Source organism: Tamandua tetradactyla, chromosome 6 (assembly GCF_023851605.1).
Source record: "Tamandua tetradactyla isolate mTamTet1 chromosome 6, mTamTet1.pri, whole genome shotgun sequence".
Classification (NCBI taxonomy): domain Eukaryota; kingdom Metazoa; phylum Chordata; class Mammalia; order Pilosa; family Myrmecophagidae; genus Tamandua; species Tamandua tetradactyla.
Window position 1 is genome coordinate 7,999,131 of NC_135332.1, and position 21,298 is coordinate 8,020,428.

General features: G+C 34.9%; 1 protein-coding gene across 5 annotated transcripts in view; it reads left to right on the forward strand.

Annotated features, from left to right (window-relative positions):
* The window catches only part of CEP112 (centrosomal protein 112), a 587,527-nt gene that overhangs the window by 201,199 nt on the left and 365,030 nt on the right, over nt 1-21,298 (forward strand). For all 5 annotated transcript variants that reach the window (XM_077163631.1, XM_077163632.1, XM_077163630.1 and 2 more), the window contains 4 exons: nt 9,975-10,129; nt 10,404-10,533; nt 11,372-11,464; nt 12,179-12,238. In XM_077163631.1, coding sequence (XP_077019746.1) covers nt 9,975-10,129; nt 10,404-10,533; nt 11,372-11,464; nt 12,179-12,238 — 438 coding nt within the window. The remainder of the gene's footprint in view (nt 1-9,974; nt 10,130-10,403; nt 10,534-11,371; nt 11,465-12,178; nt 12,239-21,298) is intronic.

Genomic DNA, 21,298 nt, shown 5'->3' on the forward strand with positions numbered 1-21,298 from the left:
ATCTCACTATTCTGTGAGGAGAAACCAGGCTGCCCTTTTGACATTTAATTTGGAGATCTTTTCTGCTAAATATCCAAGTTCATGGCTTTTAAAATCTGCCTTCCAGCCAAAGCCATTAGTCAACTTTGCCAGATTATCTGCCACTTTAAAACAAGGATCACCTTCCTTCCAGTCTATAATGACACATGTCTCATTTCTGTCTAAAACTTTATCAGAAGTGTCTTTCGAGTCCGCATTTCTACCAACAGTCTCTTCAAAGCATTCTAGGCCTTCTCTATCAAGCTTCTCACAACTCTTTCAGAATCTTCCCTTTATCCATTTAAAAAGCCGTTTCAACATGTTTGATATTTGCAAACAGCAGCAGCACCCCACTCCTGGTACCAAAATCTGTTCTAGTTTGCTAGCTGCCAGGATGCAATGTACCAGAAACAGAATGATTTTTAAGAAGGGGAATTTAATGAGTTGCTAGTTTACAGTTCTAAGGCCGAGAAAATGTCCCAATTAAAACAAGTCTATAGAAATGTCCAATCTAAGGCATCCAGGGAAAGATACCTTGGTTCAAGAAGGCCAGTGATGTTTAATGTTTCTCTCTTAGCTGGAAGGGCACATGGCAAACATGGCAACATCTGCTGGCTTTGTTGTGCCTCTACCAAAAAGGGACTCTCTCCAAAAGGTTTCCTCTTTTAAAGGATTCCAGTAAGCAACTTCACCTTCAGTGGGTGGAGACTCACCTCCATGGAAATCATCTAATCAAAAGTTACCACCTGTAATTGGGTGGGTCACATCTTCACGGAAACAATCAAAATGCTCCCACCCAGCAATATTGAATGAGGATTAAAGGGCATGACTTTTCTGGGGTCCACCACAGATTCAAACAGGCACACATTTCATTTTTTTCCATGCGAGTACCCCATTATCGCAGCACCATTTGTTGAATTTTTTGTTTGTTTGTTTTTGTGGGTTTGTTCGTTTGTTTTGGGAAAACATGGGCCAAGAATTGAACCTGGGTCTCCCGCATGGCAGACGAGAATTCTACTCCTGAACTACCCTCACACCTCCCTCTTGCCCAAATAAGTCCTTTTGAGCCTTTTCTTGTCCCTTGCTAGATCCTGTTCAGAATCATATATTACATTTAATTGTCATTGTCTCTTTAATGGCATTTTAAAAAAAGTTTTCTGAGTATATGTACAACATGAACTTTCCCATTTCAGCCACTCCCAAGTGGTATCCCCATTCAGTGGGATTGCTTATCTTTACAATGTTGCAGTACCTGTTCACCTTCCAATACTAAAATTTTTCCAGATGGAAACCCTCCACCCATTATGCATTAAATCCTCATTTCCTTACCCTGCTCCCTTGTAAACTGGACTAACATTTCTGTCTCTATGAGCTTGCATAGTCTCCAATATTTTCTTTATAGTCAGCATAGGGATAAAGCTTAATATCCTAGATCTGCAGCACTCTCTCTTGCTTAGATATCAGTTTAACTTCAGTGGTATACACAAGCTATGCTCCTGAGCCCCTCCATTCCCCTACCTTTATGTAATTCTTGTCACAGGTTGCATGTTTATACATTATGAGTTCAAAACAACTTATTTATTTTTACCTTTTCTACATTTGCTTTTTAGATTTTTTGTTTGTAACAAAAAATACAGTCATAGGATTTATATTTATCCGCATCGTTCCGTCAGCAGAGGTCCTTTTTGCTTCAGGCAACTCTGATCTACTGTCTAGTATCCTTTCTTTTCAACTGCAGAACTCTCTTTAGCATCTTCTGAGGGTCAGCCTAGTGGTGACGAACTCTCTCAGATTTTGTCTGTCTGAGAATGTTTTAATCTTCATTTTTGAAGGAAGTTTTGCCAGATATAGAACTTTGGTTGCTTTCAGCACTTTAAATATTTCGTACTGCCTTCTTGACTCTATGGTTTCTGGTGAGAAATTGGCATTTAATCTTACTGAGAATCCCTTCCTTATATGTTACACCTTCTTTCTTTCTTGTGGCTTTCAGAATTCTCTCCTTATCTTTTGCATTTGACAATTTAGTTATAACATGATGCAGTGTCAGTCTGTTTGGATTTATTCTGTTTGTTGTTTGTTAAGCATCTTGGATGTGTATTTTCATATCTTTCATTAAATTGGGGAAGTTTTCAACTATTATTTCTTTGAATATTCTCTGTTCCCTTTTCTATCTTCTACTTCTGGGATCCCCACAAATGTATGCTGGTGCACTTGATGGTGTCCCATATGTTCCTCAGGCTCTATTCAGTTTTCTTCATTTTTTCTTCTTTCTGCTCTTCAGACTGAATAATTTCAGTTGTCTTATCTTCAAGTTTACTGATTCTTTCTTCTGTCTGCCCCAATCTGCTATTGAACCCCTTGAGGAATTTTAAATTTCTGTTACTGTGGCTGTTTTAGTTTCCTAGGTTGCTCAAAGCAAATATCATGAAATGGTTTGGGTTAAACAATGGTAATTTATTTTCTCATGGTTTTGAGGCTGGGAATATGTCCACATCACAGCATCCTCAAGGGTGATGCTTTTTTCCTGAAGACCAGCTGCCAGTGATCCTTGGCTCCACTGTCATGTGATAAGGCACATGGTAGCATCTGCTGGTCTCTCCCTTATCTTCTGGGTTGCACTGATTTCAGCTTCTTGCTTCCATGACTCTCTCTCTCTATGACTGAATTTCATTCTCTTATAAAAGCCTCCAATAATAGGACTTAAACCCATCCTGATTGAGGTGGGACACACAGGAATAGATTAGACTTAAGAGCATGTTTTTCTGGGGGTACGTTTAACTTCACAGTACATGGTGATCTTCGGCTCTGTTTGGCTCCTCTCCGTAATTTCCATCTCTCTGTTGATGTTCTTTTTGTTCATCTGTTGCCTTCCTGATTTCTTTTAGTCCTTTGTCCATACTCTTTGAGCACATTTGGGAGCATTTAAGAAAAATCTTTGTTTCAAATGTTCCAGGTGTGATCTTCTCCTTGATGGCATCTGTGCTGGTTTGATTTCAGAAAAGCCAAGTTCTTTAATATTCATTCAGTATTGCTGGCTGTGACCTTTCTGATTGTTTCCATGGAGATGTGACCCACCCAATTGTGAGTGGTAACTTTTGATTACATGGTTTCCATGGAGATGCATCTCTAACTATTCAAGATGGGGTTGTTTACTGGAGCCATTTTCGAGGGAACCATGTTTTAAAAACCTTTAGAGCCTACACAGCCAGAGAACTTTGGAGATGGAGAAGAAAAAAACCTTCGGGGGAGCTTCATGAAATAAGAAGCCTGGAGAGAAAGCTAGCAGACATCCCATGTTCTCCATGTGCCTTTCCAGTTGAGAGGGAAGCCCTGAACATCATCAGCCTTCTTGAACCAAGGTTATCTTTCCCTGGATGCCTTAGATTGGACATTTCTATAGCCTTGCTTTAATTTGGACATTTTCAACTGTAAACTTGCAACTTAATAAATTCCCCTTTTTGAAAGTGTTCTGTTTCTGGTATATCACATTCTGGCAGCTTTCAAACTAGAACAGCATCTAATGCTTTAATCTTTTCCTTTGGCTGGGCCATTCCTTGTTTCTCTGTATGTATTGTAACCTTTTCTTGAAACGTGTACATTTTATTAATTTCATGTGTTATCATGGGACCGTAGACTCTGAGATGTTTGTTCCTTAAGCTTTGTGTCCAGTGTTAGGTCAGCTTTTCTTAAATGCCAAGAGCTAACAAAAAAAAAAGAGGAAAAAAATAGAAAACACCACTCCAAATCCTTACAGATTGATTTGTACTCATCTTCTCTTTCAGGGCTTATCCATACAGTGAGTTTAGGGAATAGTTCTAGGCTAAAGTGTAGGCAGGCTTTACTGTGCATATGTCTTATCTTGAGCATGGACATGTGGCCCTCAGGACTCCTGCACTTTCCCTGTTTATGGGGACATGAATGTTCCCTCTTCCCTAGGATACGATTTTCACATAGTCCCATACTAAACTGTATATCCTACAGCCAGCCATCCTTTGCGCCAGGCAGACAGTTGACTGTTCTCCCACAGTGTTCTATAGGAGAGCTCTGTGAGCTATGTTCTAAATGCATGTCAAGTTCTGGTATAGGGAATTCCTCAGGCCGCAACCAGACAGATTGACCAGTCATACATGCTCCCAGTATGTGTATGAGAGGGACTCTGCTCCCTCTGGAACTGGGACCAGAGACCCACATTGGGAGCACAGTCCCACTCCATATCCAGCAGGTGAGGTGGGTGGGGCCAGCCTGGGTACCACAAGTTCTAACTGCTTTTAGGTAGTCTTTTTCTTGATTTGGAGCTTGCCCTATTACTATAATCCTTTATCTGTTTTCTGGAGCTTTGAGAAAGATGTTTCTGTTAGATCTTCCTGGTTATTAAAAGCTTCTTTGAGGAGATGGAGCCCTCAAGTGTCTCACTCCATCTTCTTGATCAGGGCCTATCTTGTCTAATTTTGATTTCTTTGAATCTCTTTTACAGTTTTGATCAGATATTATTAATTACTCTGTTCATATAATTAATAAAAGCTTTTATAGCATAGAGATATGTCTTTAGCCCTGTACTGTACATTACTTAGCTCTCTTCAAGTAATGGCAATACAATAATTAATATCTTTGTTAAACTTTTGTTCTCCTGGTTATTCATTCCCTAAATTAGGGGTCATCTAGCCCATATTTCTCCACTTAGTTCTCTCAGAAATCGAGAAACCTTCTAAAATAAATGTCCTTTAGAAATTTTAGAAATCCACATAAATTCATCTCATCCCTTCACCCATTATCTATCAATTTATATACCCTTTCAAAGAAAAAGAAATTATTTTAATCCATTGTAACTTTACAAATATGTATTTTTATTGTGAAATATCCACACACATACAGTCCAACCATATTATACAGTGATTCACAATATCATCACATAGTTGTGTATTCTTCACCACGATCATTTTTAGAACATTTGCATCACTCCCGAAAAAGAAAAAACTCATACATCCCATATCCCTTACCCGTCCTCTCATTGACTAACAGTATTTCAGTCTACCCAATTTTTACCCTTTATCTTCCCTTATTATTTATTTATTCTTTATCCTTATTTTTTCTTTACTCATATGTCCATACTCTGAATAAAAGGCGCATCAGCCATATGATTTTCACATTCACACAGTCATATTGTAAAAGCTATGTAGTTATACAATCTTCTTCAAGAATCAAGGCTACTGGAACACAGTTCAGCACTTTCAAGTACTTCCCTCCAGCCACTCCAAAATACTGTAAACTAAAAACGATGTCTATATAATGTGTAAAAACGAAGAGCCATTGGGGTATTTCTGGTGATCATTTATTCTTCATTGATCTCTGATTATGTGATCTAATTGATTAGTATTTCCAGCATCATCTATAGGCTATCGTTAACTTGGTTTGTGGTGCTTGAACTCATTCACATGAGGCAGATGCCTTTTTTTTTCTTCTTAACTGTTAGGACCTCTCTTTATCTCTGCTTCCAATACCTCCTTACAAACTGTTTCATCTCTGACTTATTGGCACCAATATTTCCTCAGATTTTGAAATCATCCCTCTGTTTTTAAGAGGAAATTTGGATAGCAACAGTTCATGTTCAGGTGACTCAAGTCAAATTATCTTTGTTACTAGACTGGTTCTCTTAATCTCTCCTAGTTCTGGTACCTGAGCTTCTTTATTTGTACTTGTTTATGACTTTGAGAAACAACAATAAGGCCAGTGTGGCTAGAGTGCAGTATATGAGGGAAGACTAGCAGGATCAGAGAGGCCATGATAGTCACTATGGATTTTACTCTGAAAAGCCACTGGAGTGTGTTGAGCAGGAGGATGATACGTTTGATGAATGTTGGAGAAGGATCCTTTTCTTGAAATCTCATAAATTACCATATGCCTTGGCATTCATTGCTCATTCTGTGTCAGTTTTTTATTGTATTCTCTTGTTATTCTTTTTATTGTAAAATTTTCTTGTGGAATGACTTTTAATATTTTTTCCTGCTTTTCCATTTTAGTTCTGTTCCTCATTTATACCAACTATGTGAATGCTGAGCTCCTTTCTCTCTTATCTGTATCTGTTGTTTGCTTTTTTGTTTTACTGTTGCTCATTCCACTTTTTATTTTGCTGGCTTTCCACAGAACTTCTCTTCTTATTTCATACTGCTTATCCCCAAATGTACTCTTTTATTTGAGCTGTTTTCATTGTCACTTTTATTTTCATGATGTTTCTTTTTTCTTTTCCTGAGATCTGTGTACTCACATTTTATTGCCTTCTTTAGCTATAGTTTACTTGAGTTATTTTTATTTATTATTATTTATTTATTTATTTATGCATAGGCAGGCACCGGGAAACTAACCCGGGTCTCTGGCATGACAGGCGAGAACTCTTCCAGTGAGCCTCTGTAACCCGCCCATTGAGTTATATTTTTTAACAAATTGTAAATAGAGGTAAGGTTTGTTACATTTTCATGGATGTAATCATTTTTAATAAACTCATTCTCATTATTTATGGATATTGTGTTCTATAAAGTCACTGCAAATACCAAATAAAGAACACTGAACCATTGCTGTTAGGGGAAGTACAGCTATAGGGTACTGTGAGCCTCTGCTCACATCTTTTTCACCAACTGATAAATATATAATCTTGTTTTATGTGTGTTCCTATGTAAAGACACTTTATTTAATATATATTGTTGGTTTATCAACATTGAACTCAGAGCCAACAGCACTATAACTCATGTCTGAACTAAATTTACTTAGTATATGTATTTTCTTCATTAGGCTTATCACAGCCTCCTTTGCTTAGGAACACTCTAGAAGGCACTTCAGCACTATACTTGTGAGTCATTTTAACAGAGAAATCACCAGAAGAAAGGACAAAGAGGCAAAAAATGTGGCACTAAGTATACTGCAAGAATCATACTTATTTACAGTATGAGAGCTGAAAGGAGAAGGCTGAGTATTGCTTTCTTTGACCTTGGCTTGGAATGTATGTGTTGGGTGGCTAAGATTTCTCATTGATCTCTGCATGTTTGTGAATTACCATGAAAGTGCTGAGAGTAATTGTTTTGGGGTTACAAAAACATTTTAGTGAGTAGACAGATTCACCAATGGAGAATCCATGAATAATAAGGATCAACTGTATTTTGAAACAGATTCCTTAGGATACATTTCATGTGGTTTTTAATCTGTCATGTTAATTTTTTTTCTGTAAATGTTTTTTATTTGCATTTTGTTTTTTCTGCATCTCCTCCAATTCCCTTACTGTATATTTGTATAGTTCTTTGTTGGAATTTTTTTTTTATTGCTCATTTTTCTGGGCCAGTTATTAAAAAAATGTTTCTGGGTATTTAGGGCCAGAGCCAAGTTTCATGTTATCAGGGAGTCTCGTACCATGAAGGATTGTATGCGACTGAATTATTTTAGTATTTATTACTCTGTAGCCCACCAATGTAGACCATTGCAAGGCTGCTCATACTATAGTCTCTCTCTTTTAATCTACCTCAGCCATAGATTGCTTCTTGTAAATATGGTTTATATGATGTTTACATGGAGGTCTGCCTTTCCTACTTTTTCTTCATGCAGGATTGGTTTCAGAGAAGCTATAGTGCATCTGTTATCATAGATACAAACAAAATGATTTTTTGCCTGTTAGTTCTGATAATTGTTCTGATGCTAATTTCTATGATCTATAGCCATGGCTTATCTTCTCTAGGAGTATTATTGCATTTCTATTTTATTGCCATTGAATTTTGCAGGCTTTCCTAATATATTATGGGTCAGGATAAAAGGTTTTTAAATTTCAATATCTGGACTATCTCTACTTTTTTTTTCCTCCTGTCTCCTAGTTCTGTGTCTTAGTATGTCTGGTGTCTTCTGATTGTGTGTCAGACATTGTGTGTGAAAATAATAAATTATCTATATAATGGTATCTTCATTCAGAGAGTGTATGTCTTAAACTCTGAGAGGCAACTAGTGTGGGGACAAATTATCTTACTAGTCAGGGATTAAAGTGATTGGAGGCTAGGTTTTAGTCTTTGTTAGGCTTGGCCTATATTTTGTTCACTTTTATTCCTAGTTGTAGACCACAAGTCCTGACTTTTAGACTGTAGTATTATGAGGGGCCAGTCTCCTTGGAGAATCTCTAATTTCTTAAGTAGAATGATACTGCTGAAACTCTGTTCTGCTTTTCAGATTTTTCCCTTGGTTTCCTGGCCTCTGTCGTGGTGCATGGTAAGAAATTGGCAAATGCATTGAGAAAATTGCTTGTGTGGAGCTCACTTCTCTATGCCTCTGTAATCTCAGGAATCTTGGTTCCTGAAGTCCTGGATGCCTTGAGCACCCTCTGCTTTGATTTCTCTGTACCACTCTCCTCTTCTAAGATTTGGAAAATGCCTCCAGGAATAAAGGCAGCTTACAGACTGTTGAATCATCTTTCTGAAGTTTCTTCCTCTGAATCCATTATGTCTTGATTCTTTAAGTTCTGGCTGCCTTGGACGCTCTCTATTGCCTTCAAACAGATGTTTTTTGTACCTTTTTGTTCTCAGTGGGAGTGTGGTCTGCTGCAAACTACTGCATCATAGCCAGAGGTAGAAATCCCACTCTTAGGGCTTAAGGTGAAGTTTGCATTTCTGTTTCAAGTACTTCTTGGCTCTTTTTAGTAATTTCCAAAAGAAGAAGGGATACAAATCATCTTTACTCCACCATTTAAAACTGGAAGGCAAGAGATATAGTTTACTCTATGTTTCTTCCAATTAATTAATACTCAGGATACTAGGGAAGTTTAGGATTCATATTATAAAGTTAACACTATCTTCTGAAATGAACTACTAAAGCAGAGGAATCATTAATAAAGAAACAAAGTGAATAGGATGCATGGAGAAGAAATCAGAGCATCAGAAAAGCTCTGAGCCAGGAATTGTATATATTTTAATAGTGAATCTATATACCATGCTTTAGTTAAATATAATTATCTCCATGTTACAGATTTGGAAGCTGTTGCAGCAAAATTTAAATTATATACCTACTACATATTTTAATGAAAAAGAAAGAATGTCAGACTTGTAATATTATTTAATGTTTAATATTATTTTTAAAGTATATCTTCTAAAGAGCATAAAAGGGAAATTAATTGTAACATCTTATTAATCTTTTCCAATTATTCACATTTACTGATGACTAATTATTAGAGCCAAAATTAAGTTATGTCTCTGCAGTTAATACTTGTTTACCCTAATTTTAGATAAAGTACTTAAAAGTCATAAATACCTTCATCCAACTTTTAAATTGCAGCCCTATAAAGGTGAGAATTCAAAATAACTTAAATATCAGCTAATAGGGAAATGATTTAGTAAAGTGATAATTTTGAAGTTTAGAAAATGGAGAAGTGTTTCCTAAAAAATATTAAGGGAAAAAAGCAGGAATGAATATTTTGTGTATTAACATTGCAACTATGTAGTGTAATATTTCAATGCATTATGTGATTATTGTTGTTCTGTTAAAATATTGGGATTATGCATTTCCTTTTAAAAATATTATTACATTCTTTTTATAATTAAAAAAAAAATGTTTGTAAAACTTCAAATGAAGAGCAAAGAACACTGCTGAGTACCCACCTAACAAATCTAAACTTATGCAGAGCCCAACAGAATAAGAAAGGGACTTTATCTCTCTGATTTACTGCTATATTCCTAAATCATGGAATAGTACTCAGTAAGTATCTGTTTAATGAATGAATGGTCTTACTTTTATAGTAGAAAGCATTCTTTATTTCTTTTTAAGACTTGGTAATTTAGAAGTTTGATTTAATTTTTGCTATTGTGGTTTATGCTGCATTTGATTTTTTATCATTTCTATCTCCTGAAGGTCATGTATTTTCTTCAGGCTATTTAATGATAAAGAAGTGTTACAAAGTCAATCAGAGGTTTTCTTAACAGTGACCTATATTCTTTTAGAACCAGATGGTCAAAGAACTGGAGGCCCGAGTCCAGCAGCTGACTGGAGAAGCAGAGAACAGTAATTTACAGAGACAAAAACTAATTCAAGAAAAATTGGAACTTGAGAGATGTTGCCAGATAACATGTAGTGAATTGCAAGAAGTAAAGGCAAGGTATTGTCTGAAGTCAGAGTACTGATTATTGAACATAAATTAATAACACCTTGTGCATTCTCCACCTTTGGAGGTTTCCAACTATATTATGCTGGGTTTTTTTAAAAGTTTTTTTAAAGCCCCTTTAACATATGAACATAATGTTTTAAAAAGGTCAACCAAAGTGTGGACACTTTTTGAAATGCTGAAAGAGAGTATATTTCGATTTAAAAAATTTTATTTTAGAGATTGAGTCTAAGAATAATGGAGGTCTTTTATTTTTTATTGCTTTTAGGTGCAACACTCTGCATAAAGAGAAAGAGTTTCTTATAAATGATTATGAGCAAAAGATGAAATTATTACAGACCCAATATGATGCTGATATAAACTTACTAAAACAAGAATATGCTCTTTCGGCTTCTAAGGTATTATATATACTGGTAGCTATATCTGCAGAAAGTCATTTTTACTTTATTTGGTGTGTAGACATAGAGAGCCAGGTAGGACCTAACTATTGGGTATTTGAAATTAGTCTCAGTTTTGTTTTATTTTTGAAATAACTGTATCTTCAAAAATTTTTATTGGCTTTAAAAATGCTAAATGCCTAATGTACAGGATAATGTAAGTATTTAATTAAACTGAATTCTGCTGTGATTCACAAAGCATATTAAGGAAGCACTTTAATCCTTTCAAGTACCATAGTTCTTAGAGGTGGAAACATAAAAATCTGAGAAGATATGCTCAACTGTGTTAATAATACACTTTGTAGAGTAAATATATATATAGTATTATTACCGCTTTGAAATCTTTGTTCTGATTTAGGTTTTGTTTGTCACATGCACACGTATGAACCCTGTGCACCCTCTGCTGCACACACTTGTGTGTCAGATAATTGACATTTTCCCCTAAGAGAGAAGCCTGTGCCTCTAGTTCTGAGGTAGTCAGTTACTTGATATTTCACGAATTAAATGTTCCAGTGGATTTGGTATTAAAATGAAAGTTTAAAAGTTTTCTGTAAATCTAGTATTTTTCATCAGTGTTAATATTTTCATAACATTAAATGCTATGAAAAATTTGATTTACATTTTTATTTTAATAGGTTGATTTTGTGCTTTCTTTTAAAACATTTTTCATTCAGCTATTTAGATTATTTTGATTCTGATTGAACTTTCAAGAAAAAAAGGTAAATTTATTCTACCAGAAGTTATAGGATGGCACAAAAATTATTATTCTGTCTTTTAATTCTTCTTATGATCCTTGTAGGCATCTGGTATGATTAAAGAATTAGAACAAAACATCTGTCAATTAAAACAGCAGTCACAGGAGTCAGAACATCAAAGAAAGCAACAACTAAGGGTGAGAGGCCTGTATTTTTATACAGAACACCAATGATGGACACTCCCCTTTCCTTTTATTAGTTTATATGTATAAATGATTCAACAGAAAACTCAGAAGTAGAAATAGCCATTTTTTATTCTTTTATTGCATTTTATCATCTTTCACCTTATTCATTTTAACTAATAAAGGCAGATACTAAAGGGATAGAGAACATACAGAATAATAATTTTAATTTGAATAATCATTTTTGAGATTAGTTTAAAATATGAACCTTATAAATCTGTTATTATTTTAGAATAATGTTCCCCCTTTTAAATGATTGTGTAACAGTCTTTATCATTTCTATCTGCTTCTATCTCTTTTGCATCTTTTAAATATTTCCTTTCTCAATGTATGAGGCATTGTTATAAATCTTAATAAAGAACATCAAATTTATCATTTCCGTATGCTTCAATTGGTCATTTTAAGGCAATCTCCTAATCTCAAAGGTGAGAAAGCTTCTTACTATAGAGTAGGTACTTTTAAGAGTAATAATATCTTCAGATAAGTAAGGTTTATGTACTATAGTATAAAGTTATTCAACTTTCTACTCATGGGTTAGACAATAAGGTAAGTAGGACTCTCTCAATAATGTAAAAAATTCTGAAATTAAGTTTGTAGTCAAACCGATTGATTTCATTTTTATTACCAGTTTTTGTAGTACTAATAAAAACAAACATTTTTCCTTCACAGGATCAAGAAAATAACTTTCAAATGGAGAAAAGTCATTTAAAACACACTTATGAAAAAAAGGTAATAAGCTTAATGGGACGCTATAGGAAACTATAAAATATTTAAGATAGCAACGAAGTGATTAATAATAGCTGATTTTATAAAGCCATATGTTTTAGCATTTAATGACTAATTTGTTTCTAAGTTTATTTCAGCTAGTTTTTACATCTTTACTTTTCATGTTTATAAAGTGCTTCTTCGGTTCAATTATTAAGTATATCAGCCTTAGAAACAACCACTTGAATTCTCACATTTACTTAGTGAGGCATATTATTATGTTAACCTCTGATTATAACACTTTGAAATTATATTTTTGTTCTTCCAGATCGGAATTATTTTATATTCTGTTGTATAGAACTTTAAATATAACCAAAAAGCATAAAACAAAGAAATAATTGGCTATGACTTAAAAAACTGATTAATAAATGTTTCTTGTCATTTAGAAAAATGAGTGTTTCTTCTGACATATGTTGAGCCCCATGTTATCAGCAATAACTTGAGCTTTATTCGTATGCTGTTAACACCTTAAACAGTAAAGTGCAAAACTCTATAGATCTGTGGTTATGAAACTTCAGTCTTGAAATTATTGTTTATTATAAGACATATGGAAAGTAAAAAATAGTTGAAATAGCAAAGATTTTGTTGCTGCTTTTGTATTATTTGCTTTTCTAACATTTACAAACTTAGTCTACTCATAAAATACATTCAACATGGAAAATGAGACAGAGGCTAACTCGTCTACTAATTCAAATGAAATAAGTTCAAGTTAAATATAGTTCATATTACAAAATTCCTAAAACACTTTCTGACACCACATTTTATCTATCCAAATAGTCATTCAGAAGATATTCATTAAATGCGTACATTGAGCCAAGATATCGTGTGCTAGGTAAGAGGGGGATAGGCTGAGGATGAATTGGACATAAATGCTGCCCTCCAGAGGCTTAATGTCCAGGAAGAATGTTTCTGGTCATTTAGAAAAGTATGTCTGCTGACATGTATTGACTTGCATATATGCTCATTAAAATTATAATAGTTTTTTTATGGCTGCAGTTTCAATATAGCTTAATGCAAGATCTTAAATATATTTCATGTCTATATAATGATATCCAAACAGGAGAGGGAAATACTGCTTTCATTGAAATAAAGAATGTCTTTGGTTTCTACTGTTGAACCATGGAGCTTCAAAAATATTTTACTTACCAAAAGAACATGTGTTTCATAAGCCTTGCTTCCCACTGTGTAAGGCATCTGGATCCTCTGGGTGTACTTGTTGGTCCATTGACCATCCTTTTTGGAGCTGATCTCTAACTTCCCGACCACTAAGGTACACCTTCCTAGCCCCCTGCTCCACTATACTCTGTGGCCAGCCCTCTTCCTGAGAGATGGTATCTGTTTACCTCTGAGGCAGAGGAGCGGGGGCAAGAAGAAAGACATGCACTTACTAGTTTTAAAAGAATGTATTCCCATCTCTAACCTATGTCCTACTAAGCTGTTTCATAAGAGATAGAACTAGAAAGTTCTCCTACCACTCTTTTTCAAGTAAATGCAGTTATCTGCTATCAGTCCCTCTCCCTGATGGGTGCCTAGAAAAGAGGGAATGTTAGAGTTCAGTTCATCTTTATCCAGCAACCTCGGGCCATCCCTATTCTGTTTGATTTTAGGCAGCGACAAAAAATTGCATTTTGTTAGACTTTCTAACCAAAGCTTTATCCTTCCCACAAGGTGTCATTGACCTAGCTTTTAAATAAAGTTACTAGTAAAGTATGTTTTTTGAATGTAAAGAAGAAATATGTAAAGTAATAGTAATCTTTAAAAGAAAAATAAGTATTGGTGAAGATTGTATGTGTTCCTAGCATTATTTATATTGGGAGAAAGTGTTGCACTGTCACTTTGTTTTACAGTTAATTCCATAATGTCCCCCTTTTAAATTGACATCTGTTCTTCCTTTATTAAACGTGCTGTGATCGCAAGCCTTGAAGATTTGATGTCTTGTACCCCCCTCAGGGAATACCCTTTTTGACTGCTCAAAGAGCTGACATAAATCTTGCGTAGCTCTGGACTGTGTAACTGGATAGCTAAATGGGATGTAGAGGGCTTTTGTTTGTTAGACAGTGTTACAGGTGTGCACATTCAATAACTTTTGGTATAAAACTTAGTTCTGAATATCTGTTCAGGAGTAGGAAATGCCATCTGAATCACATTATTTCCTCAAATCTGTTAGAAAGCAGCACCACGGGAGCATAACATTCTAGCTTGTCTTTGAGGTAAGCGATCAGCATCAGATGCTGTCCCTAATTTAAGCACACACATTATCTAATGGTCTTTATTGATCTACAGTGGCTATTGCCTGCTCTTAAGATCTTTGAACATCAAACAAATGATAGGTAGTAAAACTAAATGGCTTTGTTTGATGATGTATCCTAATCTGTTAAATCAGGAAATGGTTAGGCTAAATGATTTAACTAGCAAGGAAACACCTGCCTCCTCCAAATAGCCTATTGCTTGTTTCCCAAACAGGCACTGAAGAGTAAAAGCTGGTGCTGTTTACCTAGAGAAGCTTGTGACACAGATGTTAAACATATATATTCTAAAATGTACTAGAATTGAAATACGTACCTAAAATCATTCTGATGTAAATCTTTAACAAATGAAATAAGAAGTCTTGTGGAGTTCCAGACCACTCAAATGTAATTAGTCCAGTGTTTAGCAATCATATGCAATTCTTTTAATTAGGTTAAAATAATTAAAAATTTCCACAGCTTTACATAGAAATGTTGGCTGATAATTTCAACTTAATTCATGAAGTGATCTGTTTATTTTCCTACTGCATGACTTTTTTTTTTTTTTTTTACATGGGCAGGCACCAGGAATCGAACCCGGGTCCTCTGGCATGGCAGGCGAGCATTCTTGCCTGCTGAACCACTGTGGCCCGCCCATGCATGACTTTTTAAAAGGACATGTGTCTTTAGTGATTATTAAAAAATGAAAATGTGCAATGAAAAGATTTGTGGAAATCATGTTGCCTAATCCCCCATATTTTTCATATTGGGAAGCAGAGATTGAAGAGGTTAAGAGATATGGTAGACATAAGATCTCACCATTTGTGTAGCATTGCCTCTTGGCTTCCACAAGGTGAATATGAAATGTGAGAGCTAAAAATTGTCCTCCTGCCAGGACTCCACACAGTGGAGGAAGGATTCCCTATCAGAACACTGGAATGTTATAAGGAAGTAGGGTGATGCTGGGCATCTACAATCCCATATATATATATGCTATAAATAATGTGTTTGGTTTCACAAATTATGAAATAATGCATGTTAATGGATGATGGTGAGGGACTTCAGCATTGTGAATGCGATTAATCCCACCGTGTGGTAAACTAATGGGAGGCGTGGGATTAAAGTTAAAAAAAAGAAAGAAACACTAAAGAGATCATGATAATTAAATGGAAATACATAAAATACTAGATGGGATCTAAGAATGGAGGAGAAAAGGCTTAAAAGGACATTATTGAGACATAAGAAAAAAATGAAAATACAGAATGTAAGCTTTCTATCAGTGTTAAATTTCTTGAACCTGGTAACTACACTTAAGCTGATTACTTAAGTGAATATCCTTGTTCATAGAGAATGTACTTGAAAATATTATGTGTTTAGTGAGTATGAGATGTAAACCTGCTCTCAAATGTTCATAAAATAGATTAGATGGAAAAATAGATATAGATAGATAGATAGATAGATGGAAAAATAGATATAGATAGATAGATAGATAGATAGATAGATTGATAGATAGATAGATTGACTGATAGACAGACAGAAAGAAAGAACAATATAGCAAAGGTGGTAAAATGTTTAAACTGGTGAATCTGAGTACCTGGTAGGATGGTGGTGGTATGCTAAAAGTTCTCTGTGTGAAGTTTGGGGGGGTGGATTTTGCTAGAATTCTATGCCTATAAGCTAGAGTTTGTATTATTCCTGCAGCTCATCCTTTGAGTTTGAAATTATTTCAAAATAAAAAGTTGAAAAAAAAAAAGAGAGATATGGTAGAGCCACCCAGCTAGTCAATGTTTTGATTCTCTTTTCTGTGCCATGATAATCTCTCAATTACTTAAATTCCTGGAATACAAGGAGTAAAAGATATATTTGATAATGAATGTTCAGTAAATGTGCTAATGGCTACCGAAATCAATTACATACAGCAAAAACTCATATTTGAAAATACATACCATATTCCCTGACTAGCTGATTTGTATTTTCATTATTTAATATTTTAAAACTCATTTTTAGTATTAACTGTATATACTGGGGAAAGGATTACAAGCAAATTAATTCAAGTTTCTTGTCCATTGTTGTTAGTATATTAAAAAGGAAAGGTTGATAGTATCATTATCTCTTTCTAAGTTCTTTGTCATTTAATTTTATTTTACGTGAAAATAAATAAGGATATTCTTTAACCCAGCAAGATTTTAATCCTTTACATTTTTTAGCCTCATTTTTCAAGATCATTATGCAGTAATTTCTCATTTACCTGGTGTTCAATTATTTATCACCTACAACTATCTAGAATACAGGTGAAAAGTTAATCCCGAAAGGCCCTTAAACATACAAAACAAAAATACCCAATTAAAAAAGAAAAAAACAGGCCCCTAACAACATTTATGGACAAGCCTAGTGTGGGCCAGTTAGGATGCTAGGTGCTGAATATAAAAATAAATGAGAAACAGCTTCTAGTTTTAAGGAACCCCTATCTTAAAAGTCTGAGCATATACACATGCATGCTACACTCAGAGGGAAGTCCCTTATTCTCCCACCCAGATAGTTCCATTTAGAAGTGGTTCTAATGGTTTTAAAGTAATAAATTATATCAAGGTGATTGAGTTAGCAAACTGACCAGCATCAAAATATAGCAGCTGAAAACTTAACAGAGGTAGAGATTGAACAGTGGGTGATAAATAATACTTACAAGAACTCAAAATGGCTAGTACTCAGGGGCCATTTTTTGAAAGGGCCAATAGTCCATCTATGAGAACTATATTATGGCACATTGTGATTTTTGCTGTACATAATGATCATGAGTTATCAAGATAATCTTTGTGTACAAAGTGTTTGATCTGGGGAAGTAATAATAATAATTCTAAACATTTAATGAACATTTTTATGTTCCCAATATATCCTAAGAGCTTTACATGGAGTATCTAAACCCTTCACAATTCTTTAATGTACTTACCATTATCCCCACTTCTCAGAGGAAGCAATTGAGGTCCAATATAATAAAAATCCCTGCCATTGGATTCCAGAGCTTGCACTCATAATCAAAATATAATTTTAGATAGAGTTTTTTCTCAAAATGGTTAATTTTTTGGAAAATTTCCACTTAAAGTTATAAATTTTAATTGTTTGGAAATTCACTTCTACAGGACAAACTCATTCCCTGATGATTAATAACAATCATGTTGCATTACTTAAATTTAAGTAGAGATCATTTTTTATTAATTTAATTACCTATAGCTATGTAATTTTGATATATGTATGTGTTTATGTAGTAAGAATAAAAAGCATTTGTCATAGAAAAATTAAAATATATTTGCAATGAAGTTCTTGTTCAAAATAACATCTGTCAAATATACTAACTGGATACAAGCTTAAGGAACATGTCTCAGAGTCTAAATTCCAGCGAAAGCAGATTAAAATACAAAAATGTCCAGGTTTCAAAAAAGGGTTACAAAAACATGAAAAAAAAAAAAGAAGAAGCAAAGGTGAAGATTAAAGCATTAGAAACCATCAGTGAGGAGGCTTAGACCTGGGACATTCCAGAAAAAAACTGTAGAAAATGATGCTAAATATGCTCAGAGAACTAAAGGAGTACATGGACAAAAAACTAATGGAAATCAGGAAAATGAAAGAGCAACACAAGAGACTATCAGTAGAGAGATGGAAATTATGAAAAGAAATCAAATAGAGCTGAAGACCACAGTAACAAAAATAAAAAATTCCCTAGAGGGATACGGCAGCAGATTGTAGTAAACAAGATAAAGGATCAGTGATCTTTAAGGTGTGACAACTGAAATTGTTCAGTTAGAGGAGCATACAGAAGAAAGAATGAAGAAAGGTGAATAGAACATGAGGAATCTGTGGTATACCATGAAGTGTAATAATACATGCATTGTGGGCGTTCCAGAGGAAAAGAGAAAAGGCAGCCAAGAGAATATTCAAAGAAATAATGGCTGAAAACTTCCATATTTAAACGCTTTTAAAAAACACATGAATATATGCATCCAGGATGATCAGTGAATTCCAATAACTCAAACAGTCCCACTACATGGCATATTGTAATCAAAATGTCAAGTGTCAAACAGAAAGAGAGAATTCTAAGTCACGAAAGAAAATCGGTGTGCCACATACAAGTAAGTCTCAATAAGATTGAGTGCCAATTTCTCATCAGGAATCATGGAGGCAAGAAGGCAGTGGGATGGCATATTTAAAATGCTAAGGGTCCATCGATTTTATTGATTTTCTCATAGAACCAACTTCTGGGTTTGCTGATTTTCTCGATTGTTTCCATGTTCTCAATTTCATTTGTTTCTGCTCTAATCTTTGTTATTTCTTTCATTTTGCTTGCTTTGGAGTTAGTTTGCTGTTCTTTCTCTGCTTCTTCCAAGTGCACAGTGAATTCCTTGATTTTTGCTCTTTCTTCTTTTTTGATATAGGCATGTAAGGCAATAGATTTCCCTCTTAGTACTGCCTTTGCTGCATCCCATAAATTTTGATATGTTGTGTTTCCATTTTCATTTGCCTCGAGATATTTGCTGATTTCTCTTGTAATTTCTTCCTTGACCCACCGATTGTTTAAGAGTGTGTTGTTGAGCCTCCATATATTTGCGAATTTTCTGGCCCTCTGACTATTACTGATTTCCAACTTCATTCCTTTATGATCTGAGAAAGTGTTTTGTATGATTTTAATCTTTTAAAATTTATTGAGACTTGCTTTGTGACCCAGCATATAGGTGTATCCTTGAGAATGATCCATGAGCACTTGAGAAGGTGTATCCTGCTGCTGTGGGGTTCAATGTTCTATTAAAGTCTGTTAATTCTAGCTCATTTATTGTATTATTCAAATTCTTTGTTTACTTATTGATCCTCTGTCTAGATGTTCTGTCCATTCATGAGAGTGGGAATTGAAGTCTCCAGCTATTATGGTAGATGTGTCTATTTCTCTTTTCAGTGTTTGCCTCATGTATTTAAGAGCACTCTGGCTCAGTGCATAAATATTTATGATTGTTATGTCTTCTTGTTGAATTGTTCCTTTTATTAATACATAGTGTCCTTTGTTTCTTTTAATTGTTTTACATTTGAAGTCTAATTTGTTGGATATTAGTATAGCTAGTCCTGCTCTTTTCCAATTGTTGTTTGCATGAAATATCTTTTCCCAACCTTTCACTTTCAACCTGTATTTATCCTTGGGTCTAAACCGTGTCTCCCCTAATCCTGTATAGATTATTGTAATGCCTGGATACATCCTAGAGTATATTAAGCAGATATTCAAAAAGTATTGGTAAAGTCCCCTGAGGGATCCCTTCCCCACTGTGTGGGACATGATATCCAGAGGGTGAAAGCCTCCCTGGCAACCTGGGAGAGGACTCCCAGGAATGAATCCAGACCTGGCACCATGGGATCAACAATCCCATCCTGACCGAAAGGGGGTAAAGAAGTGTAATTAATAAAATATCAGTGGAAGAGAGAGTTCAAATAGAGTTAAGAGGCTGCTCTGGAGGTTGCTCTTATGCAAGCTTCAGGTAGACTTTGCTACCTATCATAACCTGCCAACCCCCATCCAGGACCATTCCAGCTAATCCTAAAGACACACAGGGCAATATATAAGAATCCACAAGGATTCCATGCACAAGAGTAACTTCCCAGAAACCTAAATTCTCCAGATGGGTCCTTGTCCAGATAAGTCCTGGAACCTAGCCCAGCCTCCCCAGGACATTAGATTGTTCCATCTCCCTACCCCATATTAGTGACAGACCCTTCCAATATAAGAAATTTAGAATTGCCATAGTCAAATACCCCTAAAGAGAGGTATGGAATGATCAAAGGTGATGGTGGAGTTATACAGAGAAGGTAGGATTTAACAAATGAATATGAATGCTGAATCATTAAATTGATAATTCTTTTAGTCTCCAGTATTTTAGAGCAGCTAGAAGTAGACACCTAAAATTGTGAAATTGTAACCCATGTCAAAGTCTAAAATATGTTCTACAATTAATTGTGGTGCTTGCTTTGAAATTTATTGCTTTTTTGCATATATTTTATTTTCCACAAAGAAAGAGGGGAAAAAAGTTGATTGTGATGATAAAAAAATATTTAAGCCCTCTAGCCTTCTATATTCTAGAGCTACTAGAAGGAAAAATATGAGAGGATTGTATGGTAGACCATGACAAACTCTGGGATCTGTCCTGTAAATACTCGTTGAAGAGTATTTTGTAAACTATTGCTTTTTTTATTTCTTTGCTTTGTATATATGTTATATTATACAATAAAATGCATCTCCTGTAGACAGCATATAGATGGGTCCTGTTTTTTAATCCATTCTGCCAGTCTGTGTCTTCTGATTGGGGAGTTTAATCCATTAACATTAGTGTTATTACTGTAAGGGCAGTACTTTCTTCTGCCATTTTGCCTTTTGGATTTTACATGTCATATCTAATTTTTCTTCTTTTTACCTTTACTGATAGTCTTAATTTCTACACTCTTCTCTACAACTCTCTCTGCTGTCTTTTCCTATCTGTCTCTAGTGGTTCCTTTAATATTTCTTACAGAGCCAGTCTCTTGGTCCCAAATTCTCTCAGTGATTTTTCATCTGAAAATGTTTTAATTTCCCCCTCATTTTTGAAGGGCAATTTTGCTGGATATAGAATTCTTGGTTGGCAGTTTTTCTCTTTTAGTATCTTAAATATATCATAGTGCTCTCTTCTCCCCTCCGTGGTTTCTGCTGAGAAATCTACACATAGTCTTATTGGGCTTCCTGTGTATGTGATGGATTGCTTTTCTCTTGCAGCTTTCAAAATTCTCTCTTTGT